Raw genomic sequence first — 20174 nt, 5'->3', positions numbered from 1 at the left:
CCTATAAGTCAAATAGATATTCTTTTATCACTAGTATTATAAATACTTAAAATATTATGCCGAACTATTTCTTATGGTTTACTTAAAAATGCTAAACGGAAGTTAAATCGGTATCGCCATTGAGGGAGAAAAGCTAATCGCTTTACTTGTACAACTTTGGTTCTTGTTGTGTAAGTTTTCTATTCGTATCATAATGGAATTATTGGAATAATTTTATTTTCTATAAGTATATTGTGAAATAATTCATTTTTTAAAAAGTATGATTTTATCGTATTTATGTATTGCAAACAATTTTGTGAATCGCGCGTCAATTGTCGCCTCCTTCTCAAACATCGTCAACAGTCAGCAAAGAAGAATGAGTAAGAGTCTTCGACTCCACCCATGACCATATCATTGAGATTCATTGTCTTTGGCACATGGTTTAACAAGGAACCAAAATCATAGTATTGCATTCGCACTGATCGTTATTACGATATTAGTCAATACTGCAATAGACCTATAATACACAGGAATGCAGCTAAAAAAACATTGTTCTATTTCTTATTATATTCTATATATATATAATGAGGATGTGTATGATGCGATGTTTTTTTTTTATGCTTACAATAATTAAGCCCAATTAGTTTCAGCATTTAAGAAACCATTACTTAGACTGACAAAGTTTGCAGAATGCTAGTGCATGAACACTTCTGTCAGATTTCAAGTATGTAAATGATCAGTTGAAATAAGATGCGCTTAAGAATTAATTTCACGCTACTAATCTTAACAAAATATATGTCAATTTGTCAGGAATAGGCATGAATCACAGTTGAAAGGTAAAAGATTTTTAGTAGTTTTCTTTCCATTTGTCAGAAATGTCAGGAATAGTCATGAATCACTGTTGAAAGGTAAAATTTTTTAGTAGTTTTCTTTCCATTGATGATTGGGTGATAGAGTCATGGTGGTTCAGTGGTTAAAACGTTGGCTTGCTAACCCGGAAGGTCCTAGTTCAGTTCTGAATGTAGGTGTCATTACACTCTCCCTGTACGTTCAGGAACATTCCTATTGAATCCTTGTCGAAAAAGTTTCAGCCCCCAGTCAATTATACTGGGCAACTATTTACTGGTAAATGATCGTGTGTCAATCTCTGAACGCCTGTACAATGTAAAGGAACATTTTAGTGAGAAAATAAGACCTTGCTTACCTCGCTAGTCAGTATGTGCGACACAACATGCTGTGAAAAATACATGTACGTCCCCTTCTGCTAAACGACTTGGCAGAAGCCACTGCAATGTAAAATTAGACTAAATATTAAGTAACACACAAATTGATGTATAACGGCCATATAAGACGAAACGAAATTTAGGTAAGAAGGTGAAAAAAAATTGGAATTTTTGAAAAAATTTGATTATAATTGGGCTAGGCAAAGCAATAAATGTCCAAAGATTCTCAACTTTTCAAAGAACCAATTTCCCCCCACCTCTTACCTTTCTTACCTAAATTTCGTTTCGTCATATATGGCCAAATTAAGTAAATTTGTGAGTTACCCTATATTTAGATTTCAATGGCTTCTGCCAAACTGTTTAGCAGAAGAGGTCGTATTTTTAACAGCATGTTGTGTCGCATGTACTGACTCTAGCGAGGTAAGCAAGGTCTTATTTTCTCACTAAAATGTTCCTTTACATGGTACAGGTGTTTGAAGGGACACATGACCGTTTAGCAGTAAAAAGTTGCCCAGTAAGATTGACTGGGGTCTGGGGGCCGAAACTTTTTCGACAAGGATTCAATAGGGCGGTTCCTGAACGCACAGGGCGAGTGTAATGAGAGCTATGTTCAGAGCTGAACTACGGAGATCCCTGCGTCGGCCGAGAAAGTTCATCAGAATTTTCCAATGAACTTCCTCCTTGTCAGTGGTGCAGAACCGAGGGCCTGGCAAGGGACAATGTTTAGTTGTTCGGATGACATGCACATAAAAATTCCTTGGCAGTTGGAATTTGATATAAGAGTAGGCAGTAAAGCTGCTGTCCTGGAAAGTTTGCCTTGTGGCATATGATCGTCTTCATTAGCCCAGTCGGAGCAGAACAGTAGGATGTTAACCCCCATTTCATTTGATTTCATTTCCCATTGAGTGAATGACACAGGATGGGAAAAATTGCTTTATGCCAACTATGAATAGTCATAGTCTTTTGTTAAAGGAGCTAAATCGCTAATATTTGGGACCTAGAAATTGACACAAATGGGTCGCAACACATACAATAATGTAATACCAATGTATATAAATTGATTTACATTCAATTGTTTCTGTTTTTGCTATAATTTCTAATCAGTTAGGTTCGGCGAAATACTCCAGTATTTTCAATCGAATTTCAATCTCTAGCGTCTGGTTATTCCAGTTTACGCCAGATAAGAATATAGCGTCACCGTTTGACATGATTTGTGGAATATGCCTAGCCTCCTTTTTCGAGTCCCTTATTACAAATAGGTCTGAAACGCATTATGGTACACGATTCATGTACCAATTGTAATATGTTTATTTTGTCTTAAATATTGGATATCAGAACATCAAAAAAAACGACAAATAAATTGTGTTTTCAATGTTGGAAGATTTTGGATGATATTGAGTTAGAGACTTAGCTACTTTAAATACTGTAATAAAATTATTAGAAAGTACATGTAAAGTGTACTTGATATACTTGACTGAGTTAGTGGAGATTACTGGTCTTTATTATTACATAATAACTTTGAAACATTGTATTAAAAATATGTTGTTTATTTGTGTATTTACTGTGTTTTATTGCACGGTGGCATGTTAATTTATGTACATTAGGTTAAATGTATATCTTAGACATCAACATACTTTATACAATGATGATTCAGAGAATACTACTTACCATTCATAGCATTGTGGGAAATATAGTTGATGTTTATGACTTGTACTGTCCTTTAGCAATGATTTGTTGATGTCTTAAACTAAATAGAAATGGAATGAAAAGGAAAAATGGATTTGATAGATTCTATCAGATAGAATTCTGATGTGTTGAGATAGTGGTTAAATTAAAATGTATTGAAGAGATAAGATACATTTTATATTTCTTTTGCTAGATTAATATCTTTAAACTAAATATACACCACTAACTTGAATGATATAAATGAAATGAAATGTGGTTGACACTCGACACTGTGACCCGGGTATCTTTTAATCTGGTGAGTCTAGCACTAATTTCTTTCATATTCGTTTAATATCAAATCTTTGTTTAAAAAATTTTAAAATTCATTTAAAATCACCCAAAATCATCTAATGTGTTCTTGTGTCCAGTTTCAAGCTGACTGATTAATTTTGATAATGTGTGTCCAATTTACAAGTATTTTATTTCCTGGCTACTGTTTAATTTTAAAAAATTAATCATTATACACCATAACCAATTGGGTTGTTTATTTTGTTAACAGTGATCGAGAAATTAATCACTTGTGATTTGGACATTCATTGTCAAAACTGAATGGTCAGTTTTAAAATAGGCACAAGTACAAATTAGATGATTTTTGGTGATTTTAAATGATTTTTGCAAATTTTAAACAAAGATTTTATATTGAATGAATGTGAAAGAAATGGGGGCTAAATACACCAGATTTAATGATACGCGAGTTACAGTGTGAATGTCCTACTTTTCAGCGCCAACTGCAGGGCTGTCGGTAATTTTTCACGGTTGATTAGCAGCACTGCTAATCAAAAAGTCCAATTTTGCCAAATTTGATTAGCAAATTTAAAAATTGATTAGCAGTTTTTCAGTTTCAACATAAAACACCTAAATAACAAGATATTACTTTAGTTCATAACAAATATGATTAGATTCCATTCTTACTAATCTTAGATTTTTTTAGGAGTGCCACAAGTACTTGTGACAGTTTGTGAATGTGATGTAGACATTTAGTTAGGTCTTATGTCTGAAGCCAATTCTTAACAGTGACTTCCGAAGCCCCAATCATTTTAATTGTTATTTTTTGTAAGTTAGAAATCTTCGTTAGAAAACAATTTCGTCTGCTTTTTATCGTGTATTGCTTTTCTTGTTCAATCGGGCGCACCTCGATTGACTAGACACACGTGATATTTTACGGGAATTTTTACTTTGATTTATCATTTTACAATACGTTAACATTTATTTTTTTATATTTTATTTACAATACGTAGAGGATACACTGGATTTATTTCTTTCAAAATATCATATAATTACTTGATGTCTCGCAACGTGAGTGGTACTACTTGATTCCCTGTTTCCGGTTTAATAGTCCCTATTTATAGAGTTATGTCCCTGTATTATATAGTACCGTATAATGAATTGTGTCTGGGTAGTTCGAGAAGAAAATGTCACACGGAGAATTCAGTTTTGTTTATAAAATTTTATTCAACATTTTATACTCGTTGAAATTGTTGAGAAAGCTTTCTAGTCTTCAAATGTGGATTATCCTTGTGTCAATATCCAAAATGACAGGCATATTAATGATTCGCAGTTACTGCGAATCAAAAACTTTAGATTTTAATTTTTGATTAGCAACGGACAAAATATGTATCGCAAATTGCGCTGCGATACTGGTTGTCGGCAGCCCTGGCCAACTGGGCCATTAAAGACGGTAAAAGGTTTTGTTGGTATTTTAATTTGTCAAAGATTTTCTTTAACCCTTCAACACTTAAAATATACTGGTAGCCTGTTCAGACACATAAGTTTAAAGATCGCCGGAATTTTAAACCGGTTTTTATCGTGACAGTCTTAACGCATTGGTGGCTCAAATATACCAGTTTAAACAACCCAGTTCGGGACCTGTCTTTGAGCAGGCTTTTTATTCTAAACATGTTTATCTTGGATTAAAATAGCTGGCAATAGCTCGATTTGGACATGTGCAGTACGCAGTAACTGATGTTCCAAGGAAAATGGCAGCATCCTGCATTACCAGTGTTAACAGTTGTCTATGCCGTTTAATTCTACTTTTCCTAGATTTTGTATTAATTTCTAGGCTGAAAGTGTTGGTATTTAAAAGTATTCGTGGAAAGGTATAGTTCAAACAATTCTTGCAGAATATTTGACGGGGTGTTTACACATATGCCAGGAAATGGTATTTGCCCATGCGTAGTTAACTCCCTGGCGATTTTAAACCAGTTTAAATATAAGTACCAGAACGGGGTATAGGACTCCTTGCCTGTTCATATTGGGCAAAGCTGTGGTGCACGCAAAATGTTCCTATAATACGGAAAGCCATTTACACATCTCAAGTGGTTGGACTGTTGTGATCTGTTCAGGGATGTACCAGTATTTATATACATGTATCACTTTCTCTAATGATATTAAAGGATAAAAAACATGCTTCTACCGTTATGCACCTGTTTTTATAGGCTACATTCTTGTTTCAGTGAGAATATTTGAGCATGCCTGTATTTATGTGCTAATAATGAATTATACTGGTAGTTAATTATTTTTCTTCTAGGTTAGTAATTGGTTACAGAGATGGCTGAACAAGGTACAGATGATCATGATGAAGAAAATACTTTATATAAACCCCCAGCTGAAAAAAAATTAGACGAAATCTTATCTGCTGATGCTGAAGATGAGAGTTTAAAAAAATATAAAGAAACTCTTTTAGGTTCTGCAGCAGGAGGAGGAGGAACTATTGTTGGTGAGTTTTGCAATCAGGTTCCTCATTCAAGTATACATTCAATGAGAATTTTATGACTAAAATTAGTGAACAAGCTAACATATCCTAATCTACTAATACAAGAATTTAATCATACAGTTAGACTAGTGATGCATAATATTAACACAATTGAGTACTTTATATTGGCCTAAATCAAAGAAATTTAAAGCATTTAATACAAGAATATAGGAAGCCCTGGAAGTATATTTACAATAAGCTAAGTAGGTAGGTGAAAATAGCATTTAACAGTAGCCATTTAGATGTCCAGCCATGTACTTGTTGATGTGTACGTAAAAGAACCCTGACGGTTGCAATTTGATGAAAAGTAGGTGGAAATGCTGCTATTGGGGCAAAAATTCTCTCATAGAACATATTACAGGCTTACCAGTACATGTAGGTCCTGAAAAGTAGGATGTTAATCCCTATTTGATTTTTGATTTTGCTGTCCTGAATATTCAATCGTCTATAATTGTACTGCATTTCATATTGTACCATTCTCGAACATAATAGTTGTGGCAGGTAATCTTCAGCTTTAACTACTAAATCTGTGTGTTAAATATTTGTATCTAATTTCAGATGAGAATAATCCAAGTCGGGTAATTGTTCAAAAGTTAGGATTGCTAGTAGAAGGTAGAGACGAGTTGTATATAGATTTAACAAGTAAGTCAGTTCACAAAAAATATTCGTAGAAGGCCATATCGATTTATTTTTTTGTTTCTAAGGCCTCTGATGTTAAAACTTGTCCAATTGAAATAAAAAAGAAACTGAAAATTGCTCATTTTATGATTATCGTAGTTGTGCATATTTAATATTATTTCAAGGATAGCTCTCACATATTCAGTTGTCTTGCATTCACTTCACTTGATACATGCAGGTGTTATTACGCCAGATTTGTATTCTTCTACTTACCAATGTAGGGCTGGCCGAAAATATCGATATTGCTGATAATCGTCGGTAAAGCGTTTTGAAAATCGATAATTGATACAGGGTTAAAATAGGGTATTGAGGATCGTGCAATTATAGGTAGCCATTTGTAAGAAATCCATAAAAGATAATCTGTATCAGAGTATTCTTTGCAACGCGTGCTTGCAACTAGTCATTAAACACACGTTTTGTTTTTCACACGAGTGGCCATTGCTAAGAACTGTCAGCTGCGTATGATGAGAGCAAACATTCACATAACATTTAGACATATACCCCTTCTTTTACTCTTATTTCTTTCGTCTGCTCTGTTTTTAAATCTCAATTATATACATATCATAGTGACTAAGAATAAAAAATATGAATTAAGCCACTATACAAGATGTTTTGTGGGTATGAGAAATCAGAATAACTACGAGAAATAAACTGTTACTGTTATTATTCTGTCTTCCAATTGAAGTCGATTAGTTTCGACACCTTGGTTTTGGTATGGAATGCTAATATTGTCAAAATTATGGAACAATTTCAGCATGTACACATAATGATATTAAAGCAAAAACTCACTTATAATTCGTAATTCACCACAAATTATGAATGTTTTCAAAACAATTGTAAGTAAAAATAGTTCACCGATATTATCGATTGCCAGATGGTCAGTGATTATCGATACTTAAATCCAGTATCGATTGCCAGCCCTATGCAGCCAAAGTGAGATATTCTCTTCAATCAAAAATGTATATTAAACCTTCTTATATCATGTACAATTTCAATTTATATTTTTGCAGAAGACAAACATGAAATTAAAAAGAAGTCCTTTGTAATAAAAGAAGGTTGCACCTACCGAGTTAGAATTTATTTCTATGTTCAACGAGAAATTGTTACTGGTCTAAAATATAAACAAAAAGCCTCCAGAGGAGGCATTAAAGGTTAGTATTTTTATACGCCCACATTTTCATGCGGACGTATTATGCCGTCGCCCTGTCCGTCCGTCCGGACGTCCGTCCACAATTGTTTGTGGACTCTCTACAGGTCACAATTCTTGTCCGATTTCGACGAAACTTGAAATATAGGTTTATCCCCAAAAGATCTCGGCTGCTTTCGATATTGGCATGTATCGGATCGAAACTTTCATGGATTATGGCCCCTGTTTGTACGAAAAATCACGTTTTTAGCTTGTGGACCCTATAGAGGTCACAATTTTTATCCGATTTTGTTGAAACTTGAAATGTAAGTTTATAACCCAAAGATCTCAGTTCCTTTCGATATTCGCGCATATCGGACAGTAACTTCCTGAATTATGGCCCCTGATTGTACGGAAAATCATGTCTGTCTGTCCGTCACACTTTTTGGGACACAATAACTCTCTTTCTAATTGACCTAGAATGTTCAAACTTGGTGTAGGTGTTTATTAGGTCAGTGCCTTCATGGAGTTCGAAGATGAGCATTTTCTGCTTAGGGTAAGCAGAGATAAGCAATTTGATTGGTTGATGCTTTGGGACATGATAACTTTAGTTCTAATTAGGTGAGAGTGATGAAACTTGGAGTATAGTTTCATTACAATGTATTACATCAATACCTTGACTAAGTTCGATAATGAGCATTTTCTGCTCAGGGTAAGCAGAGCAATAAGCAATTTGATTGGCCGAGACTTTGGAACACAATAACTCTCCTTCTAATTGAGCTAAAATGTTCAAACTTGGTGTAGGTGTTTATTAGGTCAATGCTTTGATGGAGTGTGAAGATGAGCATTTTCTGCTTAGGGTAAGTAGAGATAAGCAATTTGATTGGTTGATGCTTTGGGACACGATAACTTTAGTTCCAATTAAGTGAGAGTGATGAAACTTGGTGTATAGTTTCATTACATCAATACCTTGACTAAGTTCCATATTGAGCATTTTCTGCTAAGGGTAAGCAGAGCGATAAGCAATTTGATTGGCCGAGACTTTGGAGCACAATAACTCTCCTTCTAATTGAGCTAGAATGTTCAAACTTGGTGTAGGTGTTTATGAGGTCAATGCCTCGATAGAGTGCGAAGATGAGCATTTTCGGCTTATGTTAAGTCGAGATAAGCAATTTGATTGGTTGATGCTTTGGGACACGATAACTTTAGTTCTAATTAAGTGAGAGTGATGAAACTTGGTGTATAGTTTCATTACATCAATACCTTGACTAAGTTCGATGATGAAAATTGTCTGCTTAGGCTAAGGAGCAATAAGCATTTTGATTGGTCAAGACCTTGGAACATAACAACTTTGCTTCTAATTGAGGTAGACTGTTTAAACTTGATGTAGATGTTCGTCTTGACTTGAGTTCAATGATTAACCTATCAAGCTAAAGCTAAGCAGAGATAAGCAATTTCTTTGGTCGATGCTTTTGGACAAGATAACTTTGATTCTATCTGATAGAGAGTGATGAAACTTAGAGTATAGTTGATAATCAGTTTGATTGCTCGATACTTTTGAAAAAAAATAGATGTGCGATTAATTAATATGTGTCATCTATTTATTTGGGGATTTCGGTGGGGGACATCAGCCTCACTGTTGGCTTGTTGAAACTTGAAATGTAAGTTTATAACCCAAAGATCTCGGTTCCTTTCGATATTCGCGCATATCGGACCGTAACTTCCTGAATTATGGCCCCTGATTGTACAAAAAATCACGTTTTTAGCTTGTGGACCCTATAGAGGTCATAATTTTTATCCGATTTATAAAAACGTATTATTATATCACCGTTACACCCTAAGGACGACTGAGTTCGAATTTCCTGAAAATCGGCCCAAAATTGACAGACAAAATGGCTGCCGTTTGTTCTCAAATAGTGTAAAAAATATGGTATGTTAAGGTTGAGGACCCTATATAGAGGTCACAATTTTTATCGGATTTTGTTGAAACTTGAAATGTAAGTTTATAACCCAAAGATCTCGGCCCAAAATTGACAGACAAAATGGCTGCCGTTCGTTCTCAAATAGCATAAAAATATGGTATATCAAGGTTGTGGACCCTATAGAGGTCACAATTTTTATCCGATTTTGTTGAAACTTGAAATGTAAGTTTATAACCCAAAGATCTCGGTTCCTTTCGATATTCGCGCATATCGGACCGTAACTTCCTGAATTATGGCCCCTGATTGTACAAAAAATCGCGTTTTTAGCTTGTGGACCCTATAGAGGTCATAATTTTTATCCGATTTAAAAAACCGTATTATTATATCACCGTTACACCCTAAGGGCGACTGAGTTCAAATTTCAAGAAAATCGGCCAAAAATTGACAGACAAAATGGCCAGCGTTCGTTCTCAAATAGCGTAAAAATATGGTATATCAAGGTTGTGGACCCTATAGAGGTCACAATTTTTATCCGATTTTGTTGAAACTTGAAATGTAAGTTTATAACCCAAAGATCTCGGTTCCTTTTGATATTCGCGCATATCGGACCGTAACTTCCTGAATTATGGCCCCTGATTGTACGAAAAATCACGTTTTTAGCTTGTGGATCCTATAGAGGTCATAAATTTTATCCGATTTTAAAAAAAAGTATTATTATATCACCGTTACACCCTAAGGGCGACTGAGTTTGAATTTCGTGAAAATCGGCCCAAAATTGACAGACAAAATGGCCGGCGTTCGTTCTCAAATAGCGTAAAAATATGGTATATCAAGGTTGTGGACCCTATAGAGGTCACAATTTTTATCCGATTTTGTTGAAACTTGAAATGTAAGTTTATAACCCAAAGATCTCGGTTCCTTTCAATATTCGCGCATATCGGATCGTAACTTCCTGAATTATGGCCCCTGATTGTACAAAAAATCGCGTTTTTAGCTTGTGGACCCTATAGAGGTCATAATTTTTATCCGATTTAAAAAACCGTATTATTATATCATTGTTACCCCCTTAGGATAGCTGAGTTCGAATTTCCTGAAAATCGGCCCAAAATTGACAGACAAAATGGCTGCCGTTCGTTCTCAAATAGCGTAAAAATATGGTATATCAAGGTTGTGGACCCTATAGAGGTCACAATTTTTATCAGATTTTGTTGAAACTTGAAATGTAAGTTTATAACCCAAAGATCTCGGTTCCTTTCGATATTCGCGCATATCGGACCGTAACTTCCTGAATTATGGCCCCTGATTGTACAAAAAATCTCGTTTTTAGCTTGTGGACCCTATAGAGGTCATAATTTTTATCCGATTTAAAAAAACGTATTATTATATCACCGTTACACCCTAAAGACGGCTGAGTTCAAATTTCCTGAAAATCGGCCCAAAATTGACAGACAAAATGGCTGCCGTTTGTTCTCAAATAGTGTAAAAATATGGTATATCAAGGTTGTGGACCCTATATAGAGGTCACAATTTTTATCAGATTTTGTTGAAACTTGAAATGTAAGTTTATAACCCGAAGATCTCGATTCCTTTTGATATTCGCGCATATCGGACCGTAACTTCCTGAATTATGGCCCCTGATTGTACAAAAAATCACGTTTTTAGCTTGTGGACCCTATAGAGGTCATAATTTTTATCCGATTTAAAAAAACGTATTCTTATATCACCGTTAAACCCTAAGGATAGCTGAGTTCGAATTTTGTGAAAATCGTATTATTATATCACCGTTACACCCTAAGGGTGACTGAGTTCGAATTCCATGAAAATCGACCCAATATTGACAGACAAAATGGCTGCCGTTCGTTCTCAAATATAGCGGAAAAATATGGTATATCAAGGTTGTGGACCCTATTGAGGTCACAATTTTTATCCGATTTTGTTGAAACTTGAAATGTAAGTTTATAACTCAAAGATCTCGGTTCATTTCGATATTTGTGAATATCGGACTGTAACTTCCTGAATTGTGGCCCCTGATTGTACGAAAAGTCGCGTTTTTGGCTTGTGGACCCTATAGAGGTCATAATTTTTATCCGATTTAAAAAAACATATTATTATATCACCGTTACACCCTAAGGACGACTGAGTTCGAATTTCATGAAAATCGGCCCAAAATTGACAGACAAAATGGCTGCCGTTCGTTCAGGTCCCTTCGATGTTTGCGCATATCAAATTGTAATTTCCTGAATTATGGCCCTTGATTGTAGAAAAAATCACTTTCTTGTTAGCTTGTTCTCTATCCATCTGTCGAAAATGTGGGCGTATCCTGCCTGGCAGCCGCTGGTTTTTTAAATAATGTATTTTTGTGTATTTTTATCCGATTTAAAAAAACATATTATTATATCACCGTTACACCCTAAGGACGACTGAGTTCGAATTTCATGAAAATCGGCCCAAAATTGACAGACAAAATGGCTGCCGTTTGTTCAGCTTCCTTCGATGTTTGCGCATATCAAATTGTAATTTCCTGAATTATGGCCCTTGATTGTAGAAAAAATCACTTTCTTGTTAGCTTGTTCTCTATCCATCTGTCGAAAATGTGGGCGTATCCTGCCTGGCAGCCGCTGGTTTTTTAAATAATGTATTTTTGTGTACATAGCCCTGAAGACGCCGAAAGATCTTGGCAGATATGTAAATGTAATTAAAATATATATATTTTTCCATCCAAATCTTAGTATTTTTTGGTATATAATCCCGAGAGTTGAATTTAGATAACAAGCCTTACCCAGCAAACAAAATTTTCTTAAGTTGCTTTAAATAATCTATATACGTTTTTATACGCCCACATGGAAATGTGGTTGTATATTGCCGTCGCCCCTGTCCGTCGGTCGGTCTGTCCGTCCGTCTGTCTGTCTGTCCACAATTTCTTGTGTACACTCTACAGACTACATTTATCATCTGATTGTTTTGAAATTGATATATGTTGTTTGCATTAGTGAGATGAAGAATCCTATTTAATTTCAATAACTTTCGTTAATTTCTTCTAGAGTTATGGCCCTTGTTTCACTTTGTTGCAAATTTTGAATGCACTAACGACAAAAGTTATCAACTGATCTGTATGAAATTTATATGCATCATTTAAATTAGTAAGACAAAGAATCCTATGAATTTCAGCTATTTCCGTTAATTACATCTAGAGTTATGGCCCTTGTTTTACTTTGTTGAACCTTGTGAACGTTCGAACAACAAAAGTTATCATCCGATCTGTATGAAATTTATATGCATTATTTGAATTAGTAAAACGAAAAAGCCTGTCGAATTTCAACAATTTCTGTAGATTACTTCTAGTAATGAAATTGTCTATTAAATGCACCTAATTACCTACAAAAGAATAAATATGTGACAACCCTTGTCAACTTTAGCTGTTGTGGGCGTAGGTTTTGTTGCCTGGCAACCTATCTTATCATTAGATTGGCTTTATTATTTGATAGATTTGTATAATCTATAAATAATGCACATGCTGCGTCTCAGTTATATAATCATTTGAATTTTGAGATTCCGTCATTTAAGGGTGAACATTCGCAGACGTAAGTTTAACTACTATTAGAGCCAATTTTTGTGGCTATGTGGGGCACCCTAGCCATGACCACCCATCCCTTTGGGTCATCCACACTAAGTCAATCAAAATAATGTTGTTTTGTTGGTATTTAATCTTGCCAAACATCAGTTTATTGTAGATGTAATTCACAACATTCAAATACGTATGTTTTACATTAATTATTGTAGAATGTATTTAGCATGTGCACCTTAATAATGTACAGATGTAATGAAATATATCACAAAAAGGAAATGTGCCATATCTACAAGACAACACCCAGCAAACTACACAATGGATCAAGTTGACTTCATTTGATACATATTGGAAAAATAAAACTTCAAATCTTTTCAGTGCCTTAGTGTACAGGTGTAGTTGTGTAATCCCAAACTCAAATAGTGGCACATAAAGGGGTGTTTTGATGCATACAGATTCTGAAGTTTAAATTTAAAAAAATAACTTAATTATCTATCTTTAGCCTTGGTTAATGAAGTCAGTTACAAGATGCACCTGGTGAGAAAGAAAAAACACCAAAACATTGACAATAAGAATGGTGGAGGGACATATTGCCGAATTAAATCCCACCAGTCTCTTCAAAACTGTTATCATGTAATGTTTGTTCATTTCTAATATTTATTGTTTTTCAGTTGATAAAACTAACTTTATGGTAGGTAGCTATGGACCAAAAATGGACCTCCAATCTTTCACTACACCTCCTGAAGAAGCTCCATCTGGAATGGTGGCAAGAGGTGAATATAAAATGGATAGTCAATTTACTGATGATGATGGTAATGATTATTTAAGTTGGGAATGGAAATTACAGATTAAGAAGGACTGGCAGTGACATTCTTTTATACCCGATTTTATGTATACAACTCAGTACACTCTATCTGTAGGTTAGGATTGATCATATATATATAAAGATTTTTGATTTTTTCCCCAAATTAATCAAATTCCATTCTGTAATCCTCAGTTTTTTTCTTCTGTTAGGTCATTATTCCAATAAAATAGTGTACTTTTATTCATAGATTGAATGAATAATCGTATATTAGTGCCTGTTTAACTTTGTTAGTAATGTGAGCTGCCTATAATAGATCTGGGATTATACTTTGTATTTTTTGTGGGTAGTTACATTTGTTATAAGTTTATTTTTTGTTTGTACTTTTTGACATGCTGATACACAACTAATTAATTATCAAATCTGTTGTAAAATAGTTTAATTGATTTTATTTATATTCTCTAACCTTTTTAGACATTGACTTTTGAACAAAATTAAGTGTTGTTAATCACTTGTATAACTTTATTTTCCCTCTCTGTCAATTTGATAAATTGTAATGTCTTGGTAAAGAATGTTTAGAAAAGGGGGCCAATATTCATTGTAGGTCAATAAATACCAAATACATTTTTATATTAAAACGGAATTTGAAAGTAGGCCACGTATGCCCTAAAATATATACAGAAACTGTGTCAAGCAATCACCTTTCTTCCTGTGAAATAAAATTTTTACATCTGTGTTGTTCTAAATTCTAATGAGTGTCTGTATTTGTCATATGATGGATATTCCTATAAATTCACAAATGTTGCTAAGTGCTTGAACCCAGCTATTTTTTTTAATTAAATAATTATTTATATATTTTGGTGTGTGCACATGAACTACGCAATTTGTTTATAATGCCATGTAGTATATATAGTAGATAGTGAACATTGTTAAACCGTAGTGCCATTAGCTTTTTAGTGCTTCGCTTTATAAATTTATCATATATTTATAACCACAGAAAGGCACTATTAGTTACGGACAGATTTTCAATTTTTTTTTAAAGTAAATTCATAAAATTCTGTACTTTTGATTTTCAAAGCTATGCAAACAAATTAAATAATGTTACATGTAATATATGTACATGTTAATTATCACTGCAGTATTAATTAAAAAGTCTAATGAAATTTTCTATTTTTTTGTCGTAATAGATAATTGAAACTATACAGAATTTTATTTCAACCCAACAGACAATGTCATTTGTTTACAAGCAAATCATTAGCTATAGTTTTGGATGTCTGATTGAACATCAGAATCTATTGTCTTCAGGTGCCTATATTGCAATTGCAGATAACTTTTCTGTTGTCCTTCTGCCTTAATTGCCAATAAACAAGTTAAAAATAGAAATATGTTGTTTATGTTTATATAGTTGAATTATAGTGGGTTCCCATGAAATATGCCAAATTGACTGACTCAAGCTGAAAGTACAGTAAACTTCGCATAAGTTGGATCTAAGTGGACTGACCAATTTTATTCGAGTTAAGTGAAGATCCGAGTTAGCCGAAGACCAAAATTCAATCTTAGCTCGATTAGAAATAAACTGCAAGAGCCGGATAATAATTGATTCAAAGGCAAATTTCAAGCTTTTATTCGTGTGTGCGAGTAGATAACTTCTGTTTTGTTGCCATCTTTTAACAATGTCCTAAATTTTCCTGGAAAGTGTCTCGTACAGCAGACGAGTTTAGAATTTTCCGGGAAAATTCTATTATTGCGTCGCGCCAAATAGGCTGATTCGAGTCAAAATGATAGAGGAAAGTATTTTGGGGCTCTGTGCATGGATTACTTAACCACGATTTAGACCATCGGGACAAAACAAGACAGTCAAATTCTGAACATACTGCCGATTTGACTTGGGTGAAGGAAAATTGCCGAAATTAGATCAAATCGACCAAACATTTTGATCCGACTTGAGCAAAGATCTGACTTAAGAAATCCGACTTATGCACAGAAATATAATAAGTAAACTGTAAACCGTGCAGTATCAAAGGTTCCAAACGATTTTATCCGAGTTGAGCGAAGATCCGACTTATACGAATACGGCTTATGCGATATTTACTGTATAATAGATTGATGATGGAAATTGAAATCAGGGGCCCTGTTTTATAGTACATCACAGCGGCCAACCATAAATAGAGTCAAGGTAGCAATATTAATGTTGATGGGAAAGACATTCTGCAGTTCAGTCCTGGTGTGAAAGGGAAGGGGCTGTCTCACAAACCAGGTATAGGTTGATAAAGGTCCTCAGGATTTTCCACCATCTTTTCCCCGTGCCAATGGTGCAGAACAGATGACCTGGCAAGGAAGATGGTCTAGCCATTTGGATGGTAAAAAAATATGGTTGAAGAGTAGGCCAAAATGCTGCTGTCCTGGCAAAATTTCTCTCATAGCATAGCATAACTAGAAGAAAAAAATGAAACATACTTGACATTAGATCTGAATTAGATTAGTCAAATCATCAAATATACAAGAACGATTCACAACAGCGTTTTCGAGATTGATATACTAGGCAGTTTTCCAGAATAATCTATCTCAAATACTGTCTTACCTTTAAATACCTTAAGATTATTTTGAACCCCAGGCATGGCCAACTACTTGCCCCTGCCCCAAAATTTGTAGACTTTGATTTTCCAAAACGGGTGTTTTGTAGAAAAAAAAAATTAATAAAGCACAAGAATTTAAATTGCTATATTAATATTATATTTCAAGAATTAATACACGAATCGATATTAAAGTTCAAGAATTAAGTAATGCACCAAAGGTAAGTATTTGGGCTCAGTGTGTCAGTCTAGTTGGTCAGATATCACCGTCCCTTTGTAGGCAAATAAATGTTATATTTAGAATATGATAAACACACGAACTGTCAATGCATATTAGTGAACTAAAGTATATCCAATTACTACGATATTCAGGAAGTAAACATCATATGACCGGTTATCTGAAAGGAAGCCAGAGTTTAACGCAGCTGGTCTTCTTGATTCGCTATAACCATAAGAGGACAATTCATTTAATGAATACAACACATCGCCTTTTTATCTGTTAAAAGTCTATTTATTATATTGCAATTACATTCTATAAAATGACGATCCACTTTTGACCAGATCATAGTCCATAGACAATATTTTATTTCTGAACATACATTTATAAACGTTTATATTGCGAAAGAAAGATTTTCATTTATTAATGTCCTGGAAATTTGTCAAAATCGAGACGGGATTAAATAAAACTAACACGTTTTGATATTATTCTCTTTTCTTATTCACGCCTGTTTCTTTTGATAAAAGAACATGTTCGTATGTCGAGCACGATTAATGGCTTATACCAAACTGGCAATAATCCAACTTTAACAGATATTCTATGTTATATTGGGATTGGCTTTTTGAAAAGACAAACCACGTTGGGTACAATAAGAGGCGCGGATACAGGGACAGGGGTGCGCACCCGCCCTGCACCCGCCCCTCACCACTTCTCACTACATTTTGAATATTCCCCCTCACTGCACCTCGGAATTAACATAGTTTACAATGTTAGTCTCATATCAGAGTGTGGGTTTGTGTGAGTGTGTGTGTGTTTGGATTCTACGGGAGGTCATTAGGGTCCATCAAATGGAAAAAAAAAATTCTGAATATCTTGTAATTACAAGATACGAAGAATCTCATGAGTAACTTATTTTAAGGTCGCCATACACCGACTTATCGAATAGCTAGGCCAACGCCGTACTGTATTTTATGTTACAGAATCGGCACATTCATGTCATTCTCCCATAAATATCATTCGTTATTTTCATGCCTCCATTAAAATCATACAAATCATACCCTCAACTTCATACTCCCACCAACTTCATACACGCATTGATATCATTTATTACTATCATGATTCACCAATTTTAATGCTCCTCTTACAGCCACAGAACGCTATTCATATTTTTCGGAAAACTTTTTTGTTTTCGTTTGTTTTGACTTTATACAGTTTTTATTGTCTGCAGAAGTTGCCGAGTTTAGCGATTTGTTTTCCATTTCAACAGAAATGTAAAAACTGTGCAAAGTCAAAAGGAACGAAAACAAAAACCATTTTTACGGTTAATCATCAACGGCCGTTGAACAGCAGATTTGGTTCAAATCTGTTGAAAATCGGAGTTGATTATTGTCTTGACTAATTAACAGTTTATATAACATTTAAGGCCTAAAGAAAGACCTGCAATAGGCAGATTTAGCTCTTGCATATAATGTATCTATACTAATATTTGTGACTGTCGTTTGTCTGTCTGTTTGTCTGTCTGTCTGTTCGGGGTTGGCGGCTACACTAGGTCTGCCCCGAGTCTGAAATTTGGGGTATAGGGGTAGCTCGGGCCGGGGAGTAACATAGGCCAGGTGGCGTTAGTCTACCACTTCCGGTTTCGGGGTTATGACCCCCGAGCGAAGCCGGGCATTCTTCTAGTGTTTAATAAGTACCGACTGACGTATATTTGTGTCCGTTTTGTTGTCGTTCGTTTTGTCTATATCCTTTTTAAACAAGCCGTTGCCATCTTTACGTTTCACTGAACCTCTTCCGTGCGCCTCTATTTAATTTATATTAATGAGAGCATGACCTGGATGTGATTGACCCTATAATGGGCTTCTCCGTATCTTGTAATAACAAGATAGCCTAGTTACAAGAAAACTACCTTGTAATTACAACATAGCTATCTTGTAATTACAACATAGATATCTTGTAATTACAACATAGCTATATTGTAATTACAAGACAGTCTAAAGTATCTTGTAATTACAAGATAGTTATATAAAATAGTTATCTTGTAATTACAAGATTATCAGATATTTTTTTTCATTTGATTGACCCTAATGGTCTTCCATAGGACTGGGAAGGGTTTAAGTCGAACCATTCAAAAAAGGCTCGGGCGGGGTCCGATCATTTGGAAAATTAAAATGTAACTATTATTTAAAGAAAATTGTTTCGCAGCGCTCCGAACGGCTTGTCATGAACGGAGCCCGGTAAGGGACGCAAAAAAAAAAATATAATAATAATAACCGGCGCGCGCCGGATAATTTCCAATAAGAAATAGAATGAAATGGGGTTTAAAGTCCTACTGTTCTGCTCCGACTGCACTAATGAAGACGGGCATACGCCATATACTGCGTGATATGAGGGAAATTTTGCCCGGACAGCGGTACTACGGCCTACTCTTATATCGAATTCCAAATGCCAAGGGATCTTTTACGTGCATGCCAATGTGTACACCGGACCTCGTTATTTCGTCCCACCCCAACGTCTGTACGTTGACCGTGGGCTCGCTATCCAGGAGGCCGCTTGTTCCATCCCTGCCTTGGCCGAGAAAGTTCATCGGGATTTCAGTTCCTCCTGCACCATTGATCGACAAGGAGGAACCACGCCGGAAAATCCTGATGAACTTTCTCGACCAACGCAGGGATGGAACACGGGACCCCCGTCATTTCGGGGCTAACATCTGCTTACATTTTATTTTAATAATTCTCTTGTGTTGTGCGAAGGGGTGATTAGCAGTAGGAGGAAACCAAAAAGTTCCTCGGGATTTTCCGGCGTGATTCCTCCTTGTCAATCAATGGTGCAGGAGGAACCACGCTGGAAAATGCCGATGAACTTCCTCGACCAAAGCAGTGATGGAACAAGGGGTTTCCTGGATAGCGAGCCTACGGTCAACGTACAGTAGTTGGGATGGGACGAAATACCGAGGTCTGGTGTCCACATTGGCATGCACGTAAATGATCCCCTGGCATTTGGAATTCGATATAAGAGTAAGCCGTAGTACCGCAGCCCGGGCATACTTTTCCTGATAGTACGCACTATATATGGTGTATGTCCGTCTTGATTAGTCCAGTAGGAGCAGAACAGTAGGACTTTAAACCCCATTTCATTCTATTTCTTATTGGAAATTATCCGGCGCGCGCCAGTTATTATTATTATATTTTTTTTTTGCGTCCCTTACCGGGCGCCGTAGTCATGTATATACATATGAACATAAAATGCTTCAAAGAAGTTTAATTGTGCTTTTATATACTACCTTTTCTCGACATGTTGGGACACAAGAAATATGCAATTAACTTACTACTGCTTTGCCAATATATATAACGTGTTATACAATCTCAAAATGCACAATCAAACATGTCTTTTATTATATAAACACGTAAAAAGTCTATTTGTTATCAAGCTTCAAAGAGCTAGAATAAATGCATTTCGCTTGGTCCGCTCGGGGTCCATTATTTTCTTGCATCTCGTTGCCACGAATAGGTGTTTTTCACATTGGCAAGATATCAAAACTACGCTACGCACAATCTAGCCCAAACATATGAAACGGAAATAAGAATATCACAACAGTTGCAATGTAACTTATTG

At 35.2% G+C, this 20174-nt stretch overlaps 1 protein-coding gene across 1 annotated transcript; it reads left to right on the top strand.

Moving 5' to 3' along the window:
• The first annotated feature begins 24 nt into the window (after positions 1-24).
• Positions 25-15155, top strand: LOC126811795 (rho GDP-dissociation inhibitor 1). The gene is made up of 5 exons (XM_050537710.2): positions 25-170; positions 5455-5643; positions 6238-6321; positions 7368-7508; positions 13642-15155. Exons 2-5 carry the CDS (start codon positions 5475-5477, stop codon positions 13836-13838), a joined length of 591 nt encoding a protein of 196 aa, XP_050393667.1. The 5' UTR covers positions 25-170; positions 5455-5474; the 3' UTR covers positions 13839-15155.
• Positions 15156-20174: the final 5019 nt, after the last annotated feature.

The sequence above is a fragment of the Patella vulgata genome, chromosome 2, assembly GCF_932274485.2.
Source record: "Patella vulgata chromosome 2, xgPatVulg1.2, whole genome shotgun sequence".
Taxonomy (NCBI): domain Eukaryota; kingdom Metazoa; phylum Mollusca; class Gastropoda; family Patellidae; genus Patella; species Patella vulgata.
This window is presented reverse-complemented; position numbering and strand designations above follow the sequence as displayed.